At 46.5% G+C, this 17,008-nt stretch overlaps 1 protein-coding gene across 2 annotated transcripts in view; it reads left to right on the top strand.

The window, feature by feature from the left end:
* The window catches only part of CACNA1H (calcium voltage-gated channel subunit alpha1 H), a 204,395-nt gene that overhangs the window by 142,767 nt on the left and 44,620 nt on the right, over positions 1 to 17,008 (top strand). The window contains exons 21-23 of one of the 2 annotated variants that reach the window (XM_030578503.1): positions 85 to 210; positions 5,963 to 6,052; positions 7,419 to 7,611. In XM_030578503.1, coding sequence (XP_030434363.1) covers positions 85 to 210; positions 5,963 to 6,052; positions 7,419 to 7,611 — 409 coding nt within the window. Of the gene's footprint in view, positions 1 to 84; positions 211 to 5,962; positions 6,053 to 7,418; positions 7,633 to 17,008 lie in introns of both variants that reach the window. The other variant, XM_030578502.1, reaches the window with a different exon arrangement.

Below are 17,008 nucleotides of genomic sequence, written 5' to 3'. Positions count from 1 at the left end.
AAACAATGATCTGTCATTGGAACAGAACCAAGCACCCATGCCAGGCTTCCTGAGATATTTTTCCCCCCTTCTCTTCAATTTCAGCTTTTTAAGGGCAAGTTCTACTGCTGCGAAGGACCTGACACCAAAAACATCTCCACTAAAACTGACTGCACTAGCATGCACTACAGATGGGTCCGGCGGAAATACAACTTTGACAATTTAGGGCAGGTAAAGTAGTTCTTGTTCCAAGAGGTTTCTGTGTCATTGTCTGATGGGCTCTTCAAATGAGTCCCTCTCCAGCATTGACTCATAGACTCATAGGTCAGAAGGGACCAATATGATCATCTAGTCTGACCTCCTGCACAAGGCAGGCCACAGAACCCCACCCATCCACTTTTATACAACCCCTAATCCAGGACTGAGTTATTGAAATCCTCAAAACTGGTTTGAAGACCTCAAGCTGCAGAGAATCCACCAGCAAGCGACCCATGCCCCACGCTGCAGAGGAAGGCGAAAAACCTCCAGGGCCCCAGCCAATCCGCCCTGGAGGAAAATTCCTTCCCGACCCCAAATATGGCGATCAGCTAAACCCTGAGCATGTGGGCAAGACTCACCAGCCAGCACCCAAGAAGGAATTCTCTGCAGTAACTCAGTTCCCATCCCATCCAACATCTCCCCGCAGACAATTGACCAGACTTATCTGGTGATAATCCAAGATCAGTTGCCCAAATTAAACTATCCTATCATAACATCCCCTCCATATATTTATCAAGCTTAGTCTTGAAGCCAGATAAGTCTTCTGCCCCCACTACTTCCCTCGGAAGGCTATTCCAAAACTTCACTCCCCTAATGGTTAGAAACCTTCGTCTAATTTCAAGTCTAAACATCCTAATATCCAGTTTGTACCCATTCGTCCTCGTGCCTACATTAGAACTAAACTTAAATAATTCCTCTCCCTCCCTAACGTTAACGCCCCTGATATATTTATATAGAGCAAGCATATCCCCCCACAGCCTTCTTTTGGCCAGGCTAAACAAGCCAAGCTCTTTGAGTCTCCTTTCATAAGGCAGGTTTTCCATTTCTCGGATCATCCTAGTAGCCCGTCTCTGGACCTGTTCCAGTTTGAATTCATCCTTCTTGAACATGGGACACCAGAACTGCACACAGTATTCCAGAGGGGGTCTCACCAGCACCTTATATAACGGTACTAACACCTCCTTATCCCTGCTGGAAATACCTCGCCTAATGCATCCTAAAATCGCATTTGCTTTTTTAACAGCCGTATCACATTGGCGGCTCATAGTCATCCTGCTATCGACCAATACCCCAAGGTCCTTCTCCTCCTCCGTCGCTTCCAACTGATGCGTCCCCAACGTATATCTAAAATTCTTATTATTAATCCCTAAGTGCATGACTTTGCACTTTTCACTATTGTATTTCATCCTATTACTCTTACTCCAGTTTACAAGGTGGTCCAGATCTTCCTGAATAGTATCCCTGTCCTTCTCTGTGTTAGCAATACCCCCCAACTTTGTGTCATCCGCAAACTTTATTAGCACATTCCCGCTCTTTGTGCCAAGGTCAGTAATAAAAAGATTAAATAAGATCGGTCCCAAAACCGATCCTTGAGGGACTCCACTAGTAACCTCCTTCCAGCCTGACAGTTCACCCTTCAATACGACCCGCTGGAGTCTCCCCTTTAACCAGTTTCTTATCCACCTTACAACTTTCACATTCATCCCCATCTTTTCCAATTTAACTAACAGTTCCCCATGCGGAACCGTGTCAAACGCCTTACTGAAATCGAGGTAAATTAGATCTACCGCATTTCCTTTATCTAAGTAATCCGTCACCTTCTCAAAGAAGGAGATCAGATTGGTTTGGCACGATCTACCTTTAGTAAATCTATGTTGCAATTCGTCCCAATTACCATTGACCTCTATGTCCTTGACTAATTTCTCCCTTAAAATTTTTTCCAAGACCTTACATACTACAGACGTCAAGCTAACAGGCCTATAATTACCCAGATCACTTTTATTCCCTTTCTTAAAAATAGGGACTACGTTAGCAATCCTCCAGTCGTACGGCACAACCCCCGAGTTTATCGACTGCTTAAAAATTATCGCTAACGGGTTCGCAATTTCACACGCCAGTTCCTTTAATATCCTCGGATGGAGATTGTCCGGGCCCTCCGATTTTGTCCCATCAAGCTGTTCAAGTTTGGCCTCTACCTCAGTTGCGGTAATATCCACCTCCATATCCACATTCCCACTTATCATCCCTCCACCATCGCTAAACTCCTCACTAGTCTAATTAAAAACTGAGGCAAAGTACTTATTTAGATATTGGGCCATGCCTAGGTTGTCCTTTACCTCCATTCCATCCTCAGTGTATAGCGGCCCCACTTCTTCTTTCTTTGTTTTCTTCTTGTTTATGTGGCTGTAGAACCTTTTACTATTGGTTTTGATTCCCTTTGCAAGGTCCAGTTCAATGCGGCTTTTAGCCTTTCTCACTTTATCCCTACATGTTCTGACCTCACCAAGGTAGCTTCCCTTGCTAATCCCGCCTTTCTTCCACTCCCTGTAAGCTTTCTGCTTTCTCCTAATCCCCTCTCTGAGTTGCTTGCTCATCCAGCTTGGCCTACAACTCCTGCCCATGGTTTTTTTCCCCTTTCTTGGGATGCAGGCTTCCGACAATTTCCGCAGCTGCGACTTAAAGTAATTCCAGGCCTCCTCCGTATTTAAATCCACAAGTTCCTCCGTCCAATCCACTTCCATAACTAATTTCCTTAACTCTTTAAAATTAGCCCTCGAGAAATGGAAAACCCTAATCCGAGATCTACATTTGTTTATCCTTCCATCTAGTTTGAACTGAATCAGCTCATGATCACTCGAACCAAGGTTATCCCCTACCACCATTTCTTCTACGAGGTCCTCACTGCTCACGAAAACCAAATCTAAAATGGCATCCCCTCTCATAGGTACTTCAACTACTTGATGAAGAAATCCATCCGCTATCACATCCAGAAAAATCTGACCCCTATTATCCTTGCAAGCACTCGTCCTCCAGTCTGTATTCGGGAAGTTGAAGTCTCCCATAATCACACATTTCCCCTTTGTGTTTACTTCATTAAAGACATTAAAGAGGTCTCTATCCATATCCAAATCAGATCCGGGCGGTCTATAGCACACCCCAAGCACTATCTCAGGGGAAGCTCTAGTTGCTTTTTTACCCAGTGTGATTTTTGCCCAGACAGACTCTGTCTTATCCATTCCATCGCTTCTTATTTCATTACAGTTAATCTCATCATTGATGTACAAGGCTATTCCACCACCTTTGCCTTTCTTCCTGTCTTTTCTAAACAGCACATAGCCTTCAATACCTGTACTCCAGTCATGAGTACTATTCCACCAGGTTTCTGTTATCCCTATAATATCCGGTTTCACTTCCTGCACCAGTAGCTCCAGTTCCTCCATCTTGTTACCTAGGCTCCTCGCATTAGTGTACAGACATTTTAATTTTTGGCGTTTAGCGTCAATGACATTCTTTCCCCCGTCGTGCACAGACCTTCTACCACCAGCATCACCCGTTAATCTGGTTTCTACTCCACTATTCCTCCTTGGATCAATTCTTTGGTCCGCAAGGGTATCCCCTCTCACGTTGTTTACTTCCCTCTCCAGGTTATATTCCGGCGTGGAGATCTCCTGAACATCTCCCAACCATCTCCCCCAACTTCCTAGTTTAAAGCTCTCTTGATGAGGTCGGCGAGCCTCCATCCTAGAATTCTATTTCCTTACTTACTTAGATGAAGTCCATCCTGAGCGAACAGTTGTCTGTCCGTAAACGCTTCCCAATGACCGTACATCCCAAAGCCCTCCTTGTAATACCAATGCCTAAGCCATCTGTTGATCACCATAATCTTGTCACTCCTTCGTCGCCCTGCCCTAGGAACCGGCAGAATCCCACTGAAGATCACCTGAGCCTCGATTTCTTTGAGCGTCTTCCCCAGTCTGGCATAATCCTTCCAGCCATCTCATTGGCAGGTCCCCCATTTAGGCCCTGGTCTACACTGGTGGGGGCGGGGAGAGGTCGACCTAAGATATGCAACTTCAGCTATGCAAATAGCATAGCTGAAGTCGGCATATCTTAGGTCAACTTACTTGGTCCTGAGGAGGGCGGTGAGTCAACCGCTGCCGCTCCCACGTCGACTCCGCTTCCACATCTCGTGAGCTGGAGTTCCAGAGTCGACGGGGATTGATTTATCCCCAGCTAGACTAGACGCGATAAATCGATCCTCGATAGGTCAGTCACTACCCGCAGATCTGGTGGGTAGTAAAGACCTGCCCTTAATTTTATTTATTTAAAGGTTTAACAAAACCCAGGAGCTGAGAGTCTGGTCCCATTACTCACCCTGAGTAGTGCCATTACTTCAGGGCACCACTCCTGGTATAAGGTACTGTTCAGCAGGAATAAGGGGATTGCAATCTGGCCCCCAGTGTGAAATAATACCTTGATTTTAAAAAATAAATAAATAATTGAATCAGATGTTATGCATTTCAGTGGCATGTATAAATAAATAACAGCGCTGAGCAACACTACACCTAACCCACAGATCAATCTGTTATGTAGCCCCCGGTGGGATCCACCAAGGATGTGAGGATGTTTCACCCCTGGGCTCTTTAACTCAAGCATTAGCAGTTGATGCTTTAGCTCTGGGGGTCTCTGGTTCTCTCCCCACCATGTTGAGCCAAATGATGGCTGTCACATGCTCTGAGCAGAATCAATAGCATGACCTCACATTTTCACTCATGCAGCATTGCCAACTCTTACTATTTTTATCATGATCTTCTGGAACAGCCTTCCAGTGGGAACAGTGGGGGCAAACAACCTCACTTGCTTCAAGATGGCACTTGGCAAAATTATGAATGGGACTATATTACAGGCTTGCCTGTAATAGGAGAGGACTGTACTCAGTGATTCAGGGGTCTCTTCCAGTCTTATGTCCTATATCCTATGTTCCTATTTTTTTCCCTTAAAGCCCCAGCACCTGGAGTCAGTTAATTGTGTGAGAATCTCAGCTTTCATTTTTTTAGAATATTTAGTTTCTAACCTTCGTGTTTGCAAAGAAAAGCTTGAAAAAAGTTACCCCCTCCAGATTTTTGTACACTTGGTATGGGCAATGCTGCCAGTGTAGCTGATCAGAACCTGGCCTTTGTTTATAAGTGCATGAATGATTCTAAGCCCTCGTCCAGACTAACCCGCGGCATCGGCGTGTTAAAATCGATTGCTCGGGGATCGATATATCGCGTCTAGTCTGGACGCGGTGTATCGATCCCCGAGCGCGCTTACATCGATTCCGGAACTCCATCAATCCGAACGGAGTTCCGGAATCGACACGGAGAGCCGCGGACATCGATGCGGCGCCGTCCAGACTGGTGAGTACCTCGATTTTAGAAATTCGACTTCAGCTACGTTATTCTCGTAGCTGAAGTTGCGTATCTAAAATCGATTTTAATTCCTAGTCTGGACGTGGCTTAAGTGGAACTAAAAATGATGCTAACAAGTCAGCTTTCATTGTCCAAGCTTCGTTAAATGCAAAAAACAAACCAACAGCTTAAATGGTTAAAATCACAGTAAATTCAATTTTAAAAGATGATCTCCATTGTGTTATGAATTGGTTTAGCAGGTCATTTGACTCTTCTTGGTTTCATTTCCTCTTTGAGGCTTGAAATTCATTGTGTTCCCCCATCAACGTCATATGTAAAGTTTGATTGTTTTTCTCCCCTGTGTATTGAAGGCAGAGGAAACTGACGTGACTAAGTAATTCTGCCATTTCTCTTTGGTCCCTATGGCCCTACCTTTCCACTGCTAGTCTGAGAAACTCAACGAGCAAATCAGTCCACCCCTTCCTCCCTTAAAAAGACCAAGAGGAGATGAATAGCAACAGAGCTGATCTTTATATTATTTCTTTTCCTCGCAGGCTCTGATGTCCTTGTTTGTCCTCTCATCCAAAGACGGCTGGGTGAACATCATGTATGATGGCCTGGATGCTGTAGGCATTGACCAGCAGGTAGAAACAAAAGACCTCAAAAAGTTTTACAAGTTTAATGTTCATGGTCTGGCTCACTATGCACAGGTCACAGCTGTCAATGTAACTGAGTAACCCTCCCAGGCGCTCTGCGATGGCGCCAATTCCAGTAGGGGCCTCAAAAGTAGCAGCATGGATCTGAACAACCTTAGAACCACAGCTGAGCACTGACGGGCACTTCAATCAGGGCTCAGTTGTCCCCTGGATGCCATCTGGGTATGATGGGGCCCCGTTCAGCAGATGTCTCCAGAAGGAATTCTGGGAATCTCATCTGGAATTCTTCCTAGAGGTCCCAACCTCCCCAACATGGCAACTACCGATCCCTTTAAAAAGCTACAGCAAATTCCTCAGTCTATGCCTGGACAGCTTGGGTGCCTGGAGTACAGCCCTGGCCCCAGCATCACCACAACCTTCCCTACCCTCTTTCAGGCCCTGAGTATCTATGGAGCCACTAAGAGGGAGCAGGGGCTACGTCCTCCAATGGGACTCTGGGCAGCCCCTATGCAGCAAGGTGGGGAAGGATGCTCTTTGTATACCTACGCAGGGGCTGATCAGAATCTTGCTTCTACTCAGAAATGGTTGCAATGGCCCATCTAGTGCAACTTTCACAAGTGACATGGAGCCGGTCAAAATGGGCATGTTTTTGACACACGAATATGCAGAAAATAGAACCCGCTGCCCACAGGCAGCTCTGAGTCAGCCCTCTTCCTCCCTCGGCATCGCTGAACTGCTGAAGTGAAACACTATGCAGTGAAAGCTACAAATCATGTCCTAAGGACTGATACCTTGGGACCAGAACACGAGCTCCTAGGGGCACTGAAAACATGTACCATTCCACTGTTGCTTTAAGGAATGCATGGTGAACATGAATGTATTTACATGAAATAGAAAATAATTGGGGATGTTAAATAGAGGTGCTACCGAATTTGGGTGTTAGGAGGCTTAAAGCATTAGAAAAATTGTCTCGAGATCCTTAAGTGAATGGTACCATGTCATAACAGTGATAGCTCTTTGTGCTTAGCATCTGCAGTGTCCAAGGATCTCAGAACAATGGGCCTCTCTTCAATTAAAACTATTTCCATTCCAAAAATTGTGATCTTGCAAGGGATTTTTTTTTCTAGCCAAATTATGGTTTTCACAAAAGAAGGTAAAATTTCAGCAGGGGAGAAAATGAGTGAAAGGAAAACTTGCTGAGAAACAGCCCATGGGTTCTCCAAGCCCTATTCTCCTACCCATGGGAATCCACCACTGACTTCCCACTGCTGCTGGAGACTTAATATGTCTGTTTTACAATGACACACACTTTTCTCCTCTTCTCTCTTGCCCTCTCCTGCCTCCCATCTCTCAGCCCGTCCAGAACCACAACCCATGGATGCTTCTCTACTTCATCTCCTTCCTGCTCATTGTGAGCTTTTTCGTGCTCAACATGTTCGTGGGGGTGGTGGTAGAGAATTTCCACAAGTGTCGGCAGCACCAGGAGGCAGAAGAGGCCCGTCGGAGGGAGGAAAAGCGGCTGAGGCGCCTGGAGAAAAAGCGCAGGAGTAAGGAGCTATACGTGTCTGGTCGGTAGACTGCATTACAAACCAAAATCTTTCTGAGCTCTGCCTGCTTCCAAAGCAAGACTTTTGTTTTCCTTTGGTTTGGTTGACATAGGACTAAAAAGGCCGCTTTGTTTATTTACTCCTTTGGCGACGCCTTAAGTCTCAGGGCTACACATTCCCTGGAAGTGTTCTCTATGAGCTTGATAAATGTTGCCCCTTTGTGTAGACGGTAGGCAGAGTAAAGGCCAGCAAGCCTGGAAAGCAGAGTCCTATTTGAATTACTAGTGAGCCCCTCAAGATGTGATTCTTGCATTATCTTCAGGAAGCGGGAAGAAGGCCGTTGGGCGAGTGAGGGCTTTACTGAGTAAACGCGAGCAATGTTTGTCTCATGTGCGAAGGCAACTCACAAAGGCATCCCAGTGCCCTGGGGCTTAAAGTGTCGCCTGCATTTTTAAATTACGATGGTAGTGGTTTAAATTTTTTTTTCCTTAGATCAAATAGTTGCGATGCTTTTAGGATCTCGGCGCATGGCCCCGCATGCCACGCACATACTGCATGAGGGCATGAGCAAAACAGGCTTGGGGAGAGGAACGGAGCCTCAGTTTGGAGAAGTCAAGACAAGTCTTCGTGAATGGAATCCATTAGACAGGATGCTTGCCTAGCCACCTATTGCAGGAGACCTTTAGCACAGAGCCATGATTTAGGTCTTGGACAGGCCTTCTAAACGCATTGGATGGAAACAGTGGCCAGTGGAGAGTCATTAGGGACCTACATAGCTTTGATAAATTCTGACTGTGGATTTCTTTTAGGGATGGCCAAACCAGACCAGAAAACATCAGAACCTGCCTGAGTCTTTTCCCATTTCTAGAACTGAATCTTCTTGAAAGATCCCAAATGTTTCAGCTCATTTTTCCTGTCGTAATTTTTCACTTTCACTGTCCCTGCCAGGTTCCAGGTGCAGGTAGGAAATAGTAGGGAGTTGTTTGGGTATTCCCAGCATGCCCAGCTGCAGGAAGCAATAGAAACTTCCCCAAGAATCTGTCACACATGATTCCCAGCCACATTAGCAGACCCAGGAGACTAGTTTTGAGCTGGTTGAAATTTATCATACCTGAGTGGAGGGATACGCCCCAAGCTGCAGTTTCTTAGTGGAGCACAGACGGATCTAAGAGGCAAGGTGCTTTCAGCTCCACCAGGATCTCTAGCACTTCGTCACATGGATTGTACCCTTATCATTATTCTGCCTCACATAACTTGCAATGGCCGAGTGCCCCTTAATGACAAACTGCCAGCAGTCTCCTAAAACATAGAGCAATAGGCATCTGTTTTCAGCAGGGAGAGCTGCTGTTAAATCAAAAAGTTATGTCTCAGCTGTAATGACATGGCAAGCAGGCGGCTGTGCTCACTGAAACCTCAGCCCCAGCCAGTTCCCTCCTTCCATCCCTGAATCTTATCTGCACCTGAGCCAGAAGGCAGTCTGCCTACGTCTCCGACAAAAATTTCCACTTTCCCCCTGGCCTCTCTATTAATTTGTCACAGGAGGTTTCAGCGCGAAATAGCTACTCAATGAACTCGTGCTGGGCCTTAATCAGTGGCTGATTGACCTGAAACCAAAGCAAGGGCTGCATACTTTGGATTTGTAGCTGGTCGTGGGTCAAGTGGCATGGCTAAAATAAAACCCAGCCCATCTCAAACCTTCCAGCCTCAAATGCCAGCTGCACCTCTTCTGAGATCTGAAAAAGTTCAGAAGCAATCCAGCTTTTCTTGTTCAAGTGTCTGAGCTTCCAGTTTCAAGCTGAGGTTAGAAGCAGAAACCTGGGAATCCCAGAACGCTGTTCTTGCAGGATTTGTAGCACAACAGGAGCCGCAGGTGATAAAGGTGTTGGGAGACAGCTAGCTTTCATGAGACTTCCAGCCCAGGAGACTCAGAGAACTCAGCTAAGCATCCAAAGCTCACTGAGGTCACTGGGAGACTTTCCACTAGCTTCAGTGGGCTTTCGGATCAGGCCACCAAACTCCCAAGCTTTAGAGGTTGCTCCTCATGCTATGAGGCCAGGTCCTGAGAACTAATAAACATGTACAACTCCCACTGAAGTCAACTGCAGTGCAACTCCTCTCCCAGGAAGTCACCTGCACCACCCAAAGAAATCAGCACCGCTCCAGATTTAGCCCACCATATTTTGCAATTTACTGCAAGAAATCTTTGCGTCCAAGAACACACCAAGTAGGATTGCCAGTCCATGTGCAAATACAGCCAGCTGTTTCCCAAAGAAATCCATAAATAATCAAATGTACCTCACTGTATGATGTTCAGGAAGATAAACTTCAGCTATAGGAAGATGTGGAAAAAGTGGAAGGAAGTGAAGAAAAAGCAGATATTCCCTTTGTAAACTCCTCCTCCTAGACACTATATAATTATCTTTAGCAAGCTGAGAAGCTCTGGAGATAATGCCACCTACCTTTAAACTCTGGGATTGAGATCTGATGTGTAATGAGTTTGGTCTCAGCTCTGTTCCCATTGGAGAAGAATCCATGTCATGAAACTCCTATGGCGCAATGGACAGCAGAGAGCTTCTTATGCTCTAGGAATTATTTTGGGGAAGTTCTGTGGCCTGTGCTATACAGGAGGTCAGACTAGGTGTTCGCAGTGGTCCCTTTTGGCCTTAGACCCTATGAATCTGAAAGTTGAATCACCTCCCTGCTCCAGAGGGTTTGGTTCTGCTAAGTCATTAATTGCACTGGCAAAGTAATTTGGGGTATGATCATCCCACAGTTTCCTTACCTGGCCTCTGGATTTGGGGGTTTTAGCTTCAGTTCCTGCTAGCCCCATAATCAAGAGGACAACGGACAGTTCACTTATGTTTGCAGTTATTTTTTGGAAGGCTGACAGTGTATTTTCCTCACTGGTAATGTCGCTGTTCTCACACATAGCTTACCTCCTGCGGGGCTGTCCGTCATGCAAACTGACATGAACTTGAAAACAAATGTGGCTGTGGAACGGGAGGCAGTTTGGGAAACCAAAGAATCCATGATAAATTTGTGCAGCAGGATGCCTCTCTCTCTTTCAAGATGCAGAGAAGACTCAGCCCTTTTCCAACAGCAGCTGAAGGATTATTAAGGACTTTGAGTTTCCCTTTTATGTATCTGCAACACTGCACTGCATGGTGAAAAGTATTGGACTGAAATCCCTGGGGACTTATGGCCAGACCAAGCCTCGCCGCAGGACTACAGAACAAAATAAGTTTCACCTACATATTCCCACCAGCATGCATTGATCCTGACATAGATACAGCAGATTTGGGAGTAAGAGGGAAGCTTAGCCTCCATGGCCCATTCCGATCATGCAGCTCTCTGCTGAGATGCCAGGATGGGGTTGGGTTGGTTTTTTTTTGTGAGGTGCACACTTCTCCATTAGGAACTGGCCTGAGACCCACCAAACTCATTTCACAGGGCCCACTACACAATCATCTGATCTCAGCAACTTGCTCAGGCTGGATTTCGATATGACCCCTAGAAGTCAAAGCCAAATCACCTGAACCAGGCCGTGCCCATTATTCACCAAAGTTCACTGGAGGCTCCCTCAATTGATACTCGTTAGAACATAAGAACAGCCATCCTGGGTCAGACCAATGGTCCATCTCGCCCAGTGTCCTGTCTTCTGATAGAGGCCAATGCCAGATGCTTCATGAGGAATGAACAGAACAGAGCAATTATCAAGTGATCCACCCTCTGTCGTCCATTCCCAGCTTCTGGAAGTCAGAAGCTTAACCATCTTGGCTAATAGCCATTGAAGCATCTAACCTCCGTGAACTTATCTGATTTTCCTTTGTACCCGGTTATACTTTTGGCCTTCACAACATCTCCTGGCAATGAATTCCACAGATTGACTGTGTGTTATGTAAAGAAGTATTTCCCCTTGTTTGTTGTAAAGCTGCTGCCTATTAATTTCATTGGGTGACCCCTGATCCTTATGTTATGTGAAGGGGTAAATAACACTTCTCTATTCTCTTTCTCCACATCTCCTGCTTCAAAACATCAATTCCTTTATTCCTACCCTTGGAACAGAGATCCTGCAAGGTCCTGAAGCCCCCTCAACTCCCAGTGGGAGTTTGGGTTGCTCAACACTTCCTGGGGGGCCCTTGGCAGCTCACACAGTTGATCCTGAAGAAGCCTCCGAACCATAACAAGTGGCACTTGTAAGCAAAGAGCAGAACTCAGCAGTAGTCTGTAGAGAAAATGGGCTATAGCACAGGCAAATGAGAACTATCCTAATCATAGATGGTTGCTGTGTCTGGTGGTGGGTTAGGTTGATAACAGGTTGTCCCTGGCTCACTGCTCTGAGGCCAAGCAGAGCCAGTCCCTGTCCACGTGAAGGACGCTGTTGAGTTGCTTTCCCAGAGAACTCCACAACCCATCTTAAGTCATATAGAAGCCTGGAAAGGTCAGCAAGGAAAGAGCGTAGGAGATATTTGTAGACCAAGGGCCCAGGCACTGCACAGATGTAGTGTAACATTTCCCCCAAGCGTGCGCAGTGAGGAAGACAGCTCTCTGGAAGGGAATCAAGGCAGACGTAGCAGGCAAGTTGAGCCTAAGTGTTTCGTCACATGCAGGGCCTACAAGAGGTTACCTCAGATCAGCTCATTCTCGCGCGCGTGCTTGGAGGATCCCTTTCTGACCGTGTTCGGAATGGCGAGCTTTGGATCGGGAAATGTTTTTTAACCAAGTGAAATCAAACAATGGTCACTCTTTAAATTATCATTTAAATTTAAACTCTGATTTAAACAGCCAAAATCCCACCCATGTTATGTCGGTTAATTTAGAAGACTATGGGTTTGGCTCAAAATGTTTGCAGACTCAGAAAGATATGAAGTGTGGCTGGTGCCGTGTGGACTTTCTGTGTGTGTACGTGACGTACCGTGCCTGTGAGGTGACGCAGTGGCCATCTTGGCCTGCACAGTGCTGTGTGCTGTTGCTGTTTTGTACCAGGAGGTGGGGGATGAGGAGAAAATGGGTGGTTTGGCATTGGAAGGAAGGTGTACAGCAAAACCAGCCATGAGGGCGAGGGAGCGCAGGACTGAGTCAGGGCGGTTCAGCAGCCAGCCACAGCTTCTCCTGGGGCTCAGCTGGGCTGCAGGGGCCACAAAAACAGGAAGAATGTGAGAAACACTGAGATGTATCCTCTTCCCAGGAGGCCAAGGGGTGACACACGTAACATACTCTGGGCAGCAAAAGGAGGCTGTCACTGGCAAATACACAGTCTGGCCACCTGTCTGTCTGGGACTAGCTTCCGACTTGTGTCTGTCTAGTTCTCTGTCTGTGTATGTAAATCAAGCCATATGTTATGTGTCCTTAAGTGCCTGTGTCTATGTACATAGGGATGTGTATGTACACAAGTGTAAAGTAGAAGCACATCGGGCTTTGGCCTACGTCTGGGAAATGATTAGCAGTCTGGGAGGGGCAACTTGCTCACAACCTGCCTGTGGTACAGACAGCGCTGGCTCTGCGATGAATGTTAGATAATTATTGACTAGCTCCGAGGGCACATCTGCCAAGGGTTACAATAGTTTGGAGACTGTGCGCCGTTGCCACAGACCCTGCCCATACACTGCCACACCCTAGAAGGGGTTACATGAACCCAAGGCCCAGTGCTTTGTTCCTGCGCTGACCCCCTTCCCTGAGCCAGTGGGGATTTGGATGCAAGATGGTCTCTTTTCTCCCCAGACCCCTTTCCTTTCCCCCTCGTGATGAGGCCCCTCATCAATCTCTTGCTGCTTTAGCTATCTAATCCCCAGCACTCCTCCCCTGCTGCCTGTGAAATCCCAGCACTAAGCACTTCCCTGATTCCTGTTGAACATTGGCAATGGCGGCCTGCTGCCTGCCTCGCTTCCTCACCTGGCTGTCCCGTTGCATGCAGCCCGGCTGGGATCTCCCTCAGCTGGGCTAGGCTGCAGAAATTCAGCAGATAGTCTTTCTGCCTCCTCCCTCACTAATCCCACAGCAGGATCCCAGCCAGGGATGGGCGGACACGGGTCATGGTATTGTCCCTCCAGCCAGCTGAGCCAGGGCCCTAAGCACCACACTCCCCCTTGCTACTACTCACCTTCAGCTAGTGTGGCACCCTACCCCTCTCCAGCAGCCTCCCCCACCCTTCCGAGAGTTAGAGTAACTGGGGGAATGGGAGGATGCTGGGGTGCCTGCAGTAGATGCTGGGGCAGCTGGCTGCTTGCAGGGATTGTGGGGGAGATAGACAGCCGGATTGTCCCTCTCCTCCACTTTCACTGCTCCCTACCCAGCCCCCCATGCCAGCGGGGGGGAGGAGTTGGTGGCTAGCAGGAGGGGAGCGCCGTTCCTCCCACTTGCCCCAGCACCTTAACAAAAAACTTCCTCCTATGACCAGTGTCACTCGAGAAGCACCTCATGACTTGGCATCTTAATTCATATAGAAGCCTGGAAAGGTCAGCAAGGAAAGAGCATAGGAGATATTTGTGGACTGAGGGCCCAGGCGCTGCACAGATGTGGAGTGTAACATTTCCCCCAAGCGTGCGCTAGTGGGTCTTATGGAGGCAACATTTCCAATGAGATCAATGGGCGCTGGGCCTGACCAAGGTGAAGTAGCAACTGCAGGGATTGGCGGTGATGATTTGTATGCAGCATATTCAGCTGCGAGAGACTGATATTGACCGGGAGAGGGCCAGACAGGTAGTGACTGATATTTAATGAGTTTATTGTAAGCAGGAGAGAAAGAGGTTTAGAATTCAGGGCCAGCAAGTCCTGCACACAGCTGGCCTGACAAACATTGTTGCCCTTGTCCACTCTCCCCCCGCCCCGTTATTTCTGTGTCATTCTTACATCTTGTGTCACATTAGTGTCTTCCTGTGTATTTGTGCAGCGCCTAACACAACATGGCCCCGATCCTGACTCGGGCTGTTGGCATCACTGTCGTGTAACTAATACCGAGTGTGAATATGCTCTTAGGTATCTTTGCATACAGGTGACGCTGGTGGACTGGGCATCAGGAGACCTGGATTCTAGCTTAACTTCTGCCACTGTTGCTGTATAACCTTGGGCTAGTCACTTCCTTCTCCGTGCCTCTGATTCTCCACCTGTGACAGTGGGGATACAGATACCACCCTTTATAAATTCTTTGAGATCTGTGGACTAAAGGCACTACTTAAGTGTTAGATGTAATCGTGCTGTATATTTGCCAGCTAACTGCTCTGGAATGAAAAAGAGGGAGGGAGATTGAATAAATAGGCTTTAAAAATAAAATTTGGTAGCTTTTTTGAAAAGCAGAACTATGTTGTGCCACAATGTAATTGTTAATGTGAAGGTAAAACTTCAAGATAAGCTAATGTATTCCTCCTGACATGATCACGGCCTCCATCAGATATAGCCACTGTATAAATAAAAGTGCTGTAATTTTATAATCCTGAGGCTCCTAGCCTTTTGATGAGGCTCTCCAAAGGCATAAAGTGAAACTCTCCTCCCCAGATTAAAAGCTTTGATTAAAAACAAACAGATCAGTTTGATCTCTTCTGTGTTCAGAACACTGGGCCAATTTCAACCCTGTTGTAATGGCTGAAAAGCCAGTGCACTTGAAGCTGGGGGACATTTGGTCCGTCAAATACAATCTGATGCCAGGTTAAAAGTGAGTGGTGCTATGCCCCTTCAAAGGCTAAACACAAGTACTTAAGACTTAAGAGAGCAAGCTGGACTGAAAACCAAACCAGTGGGTGACAGCACTGGGATGCCCTCGGTCTAATGAAGAAAAGTTGGAGTTCAGTTTTTAATACGGTGGCTAGTTCAGTGAACCATGGAAAGATCAACTATTGCTGTGGACAGCCTGGTTCTCAGTGCCATAGCGTACATGATCACAGCTGACCTTTAATTGATGTCCATTCCCTTGGGGATCCTAGATGGACAAATTAACATCTAGACGTTTGTGGTATGTAGAAGGAAGAGGTTGGTTTGTTGAATAGACGCCAAAGCTGTTCCCTAATGAGACCTGCTCTTCAATATGCTGATCACAGACAATTCTCGTGAGGGTGATGAGGCATTGGGGATGCTAAGCAGCATTCAGGATCATGTCCATTCTTTCTAATCCATGTGGTGTGTGCGCTCTGTATTCTAGAGCCTATTTGAGCTGTAACTGAAACTTGTGCATTATGTACCTGTATGTCTCACATCTGCCTAGGAACTTAAAAACATTTTGCTTATTTTTCCAGGCACCTTTCTTAATACAGGTATAAAACCAGCCTATGGGAAGCATGCACGTAAACCCTCTTGGCTTGCTAAGGTTTCATTGCAGAGGAGACTCACGGAGCAGCTTTTTAGGTAGCACTTGTAATGCCAACCTGAATGCCTTTTAAATAGGAGCTGGTGCTTCATTAATTCTCATGTCAGCAAAATCTCAAGCAGAGCAGTCTAAATATTCCCCAGGGAAGGTGAGATTCTAACTCATGCGATTATTAGTCAATGCCAGGAAGCTGAGGGAGAGAAATGAGAACGGTTCACCTCTTGTATACCTTTCATGGTCTCTCTCTTCCCTTCCGTGTTTCCACCAAGTCAAACCTTCAGCAATAACTGATAGAGGTAATAAGACTGCTTTTGACATTTGGTCACAGTCAGCTGGCTGCAGTATCATCAGAGAAACCATTTCTATGGAAAAACCAAGGGAGGCTTGCATTCTGCCCGATGGTGTAATTAATGAAGAGCTTGACATTTTCCCACCCCAGCAATGCAGTGTTCTCCTCATCAAGGCTCTTCTGTAGATTCCTCTGTCTCCAAACTTTAACAGCCTGTACAGTAAGTGTGTGCAGCGAACCTTCAGATGAAATGCACGGTAACCTGGAGACTATGACAGTATATTCTCCTTGGATATTGGTAATACTCACAAATGCATGTCTTTCATTGGACCGAAACCAAGCATGCAAATGACAAGCTGTCACTTTTTGTGCAGATTACTTAAAAAGTCTAAAAGAAATTGGAATAGACAGTGATTCGGCAAAGCTTTGAGCCCACGTGACTGGTGACTTTTCAGGAACTCTTGGTGTGTTCCTACTGCACCGTTACATCAAAATACAAGCCTCGTCATTGGTCAAAAAGAAATAGAAATGCAACCAAAAAATGGGACTGATTTTTCTCTCTTGTTGGTTTCACATCGGCTTCAGTGAGGTTACTCCTGATTTACAGCAGCAAACCCGAGAGCAGAATCTGACCTGTTGTCCCCTCTGCACACCCCTGCATGCCACATTTAGCAGTGCATGAGTAGCATCTCCTCAAATGGCCATTGCTTGGGTTACTGCACTCAGCATGATGTGGCTGCATGTGTTTCCAAATGTCATCAAACTTTACCCTTGGATTGTCTTTCTATGTGTCTCAAAGTTAAAGTTCTTTT

This window comes from Gopherus evgoodei, chromosome 10 (assembly GCF_007399415.2).
Source record: "Gopherus evgoodei ecotype Sinaloan lineage chromosome 10, rGopEvg1_v1.p, whole genome shotgun sequence".
In the NCBI taxonomy this organism is placed as follows: Eukaryota; Metazoa; Chordata; order Testudines; family Testudinidae; genus Gopherus; species Gopherus evgoodei.
Note: the sequence above shows the minus strand (reverse complement) of the source record. Positions and strands in the feature narration are given on the sequence as shown.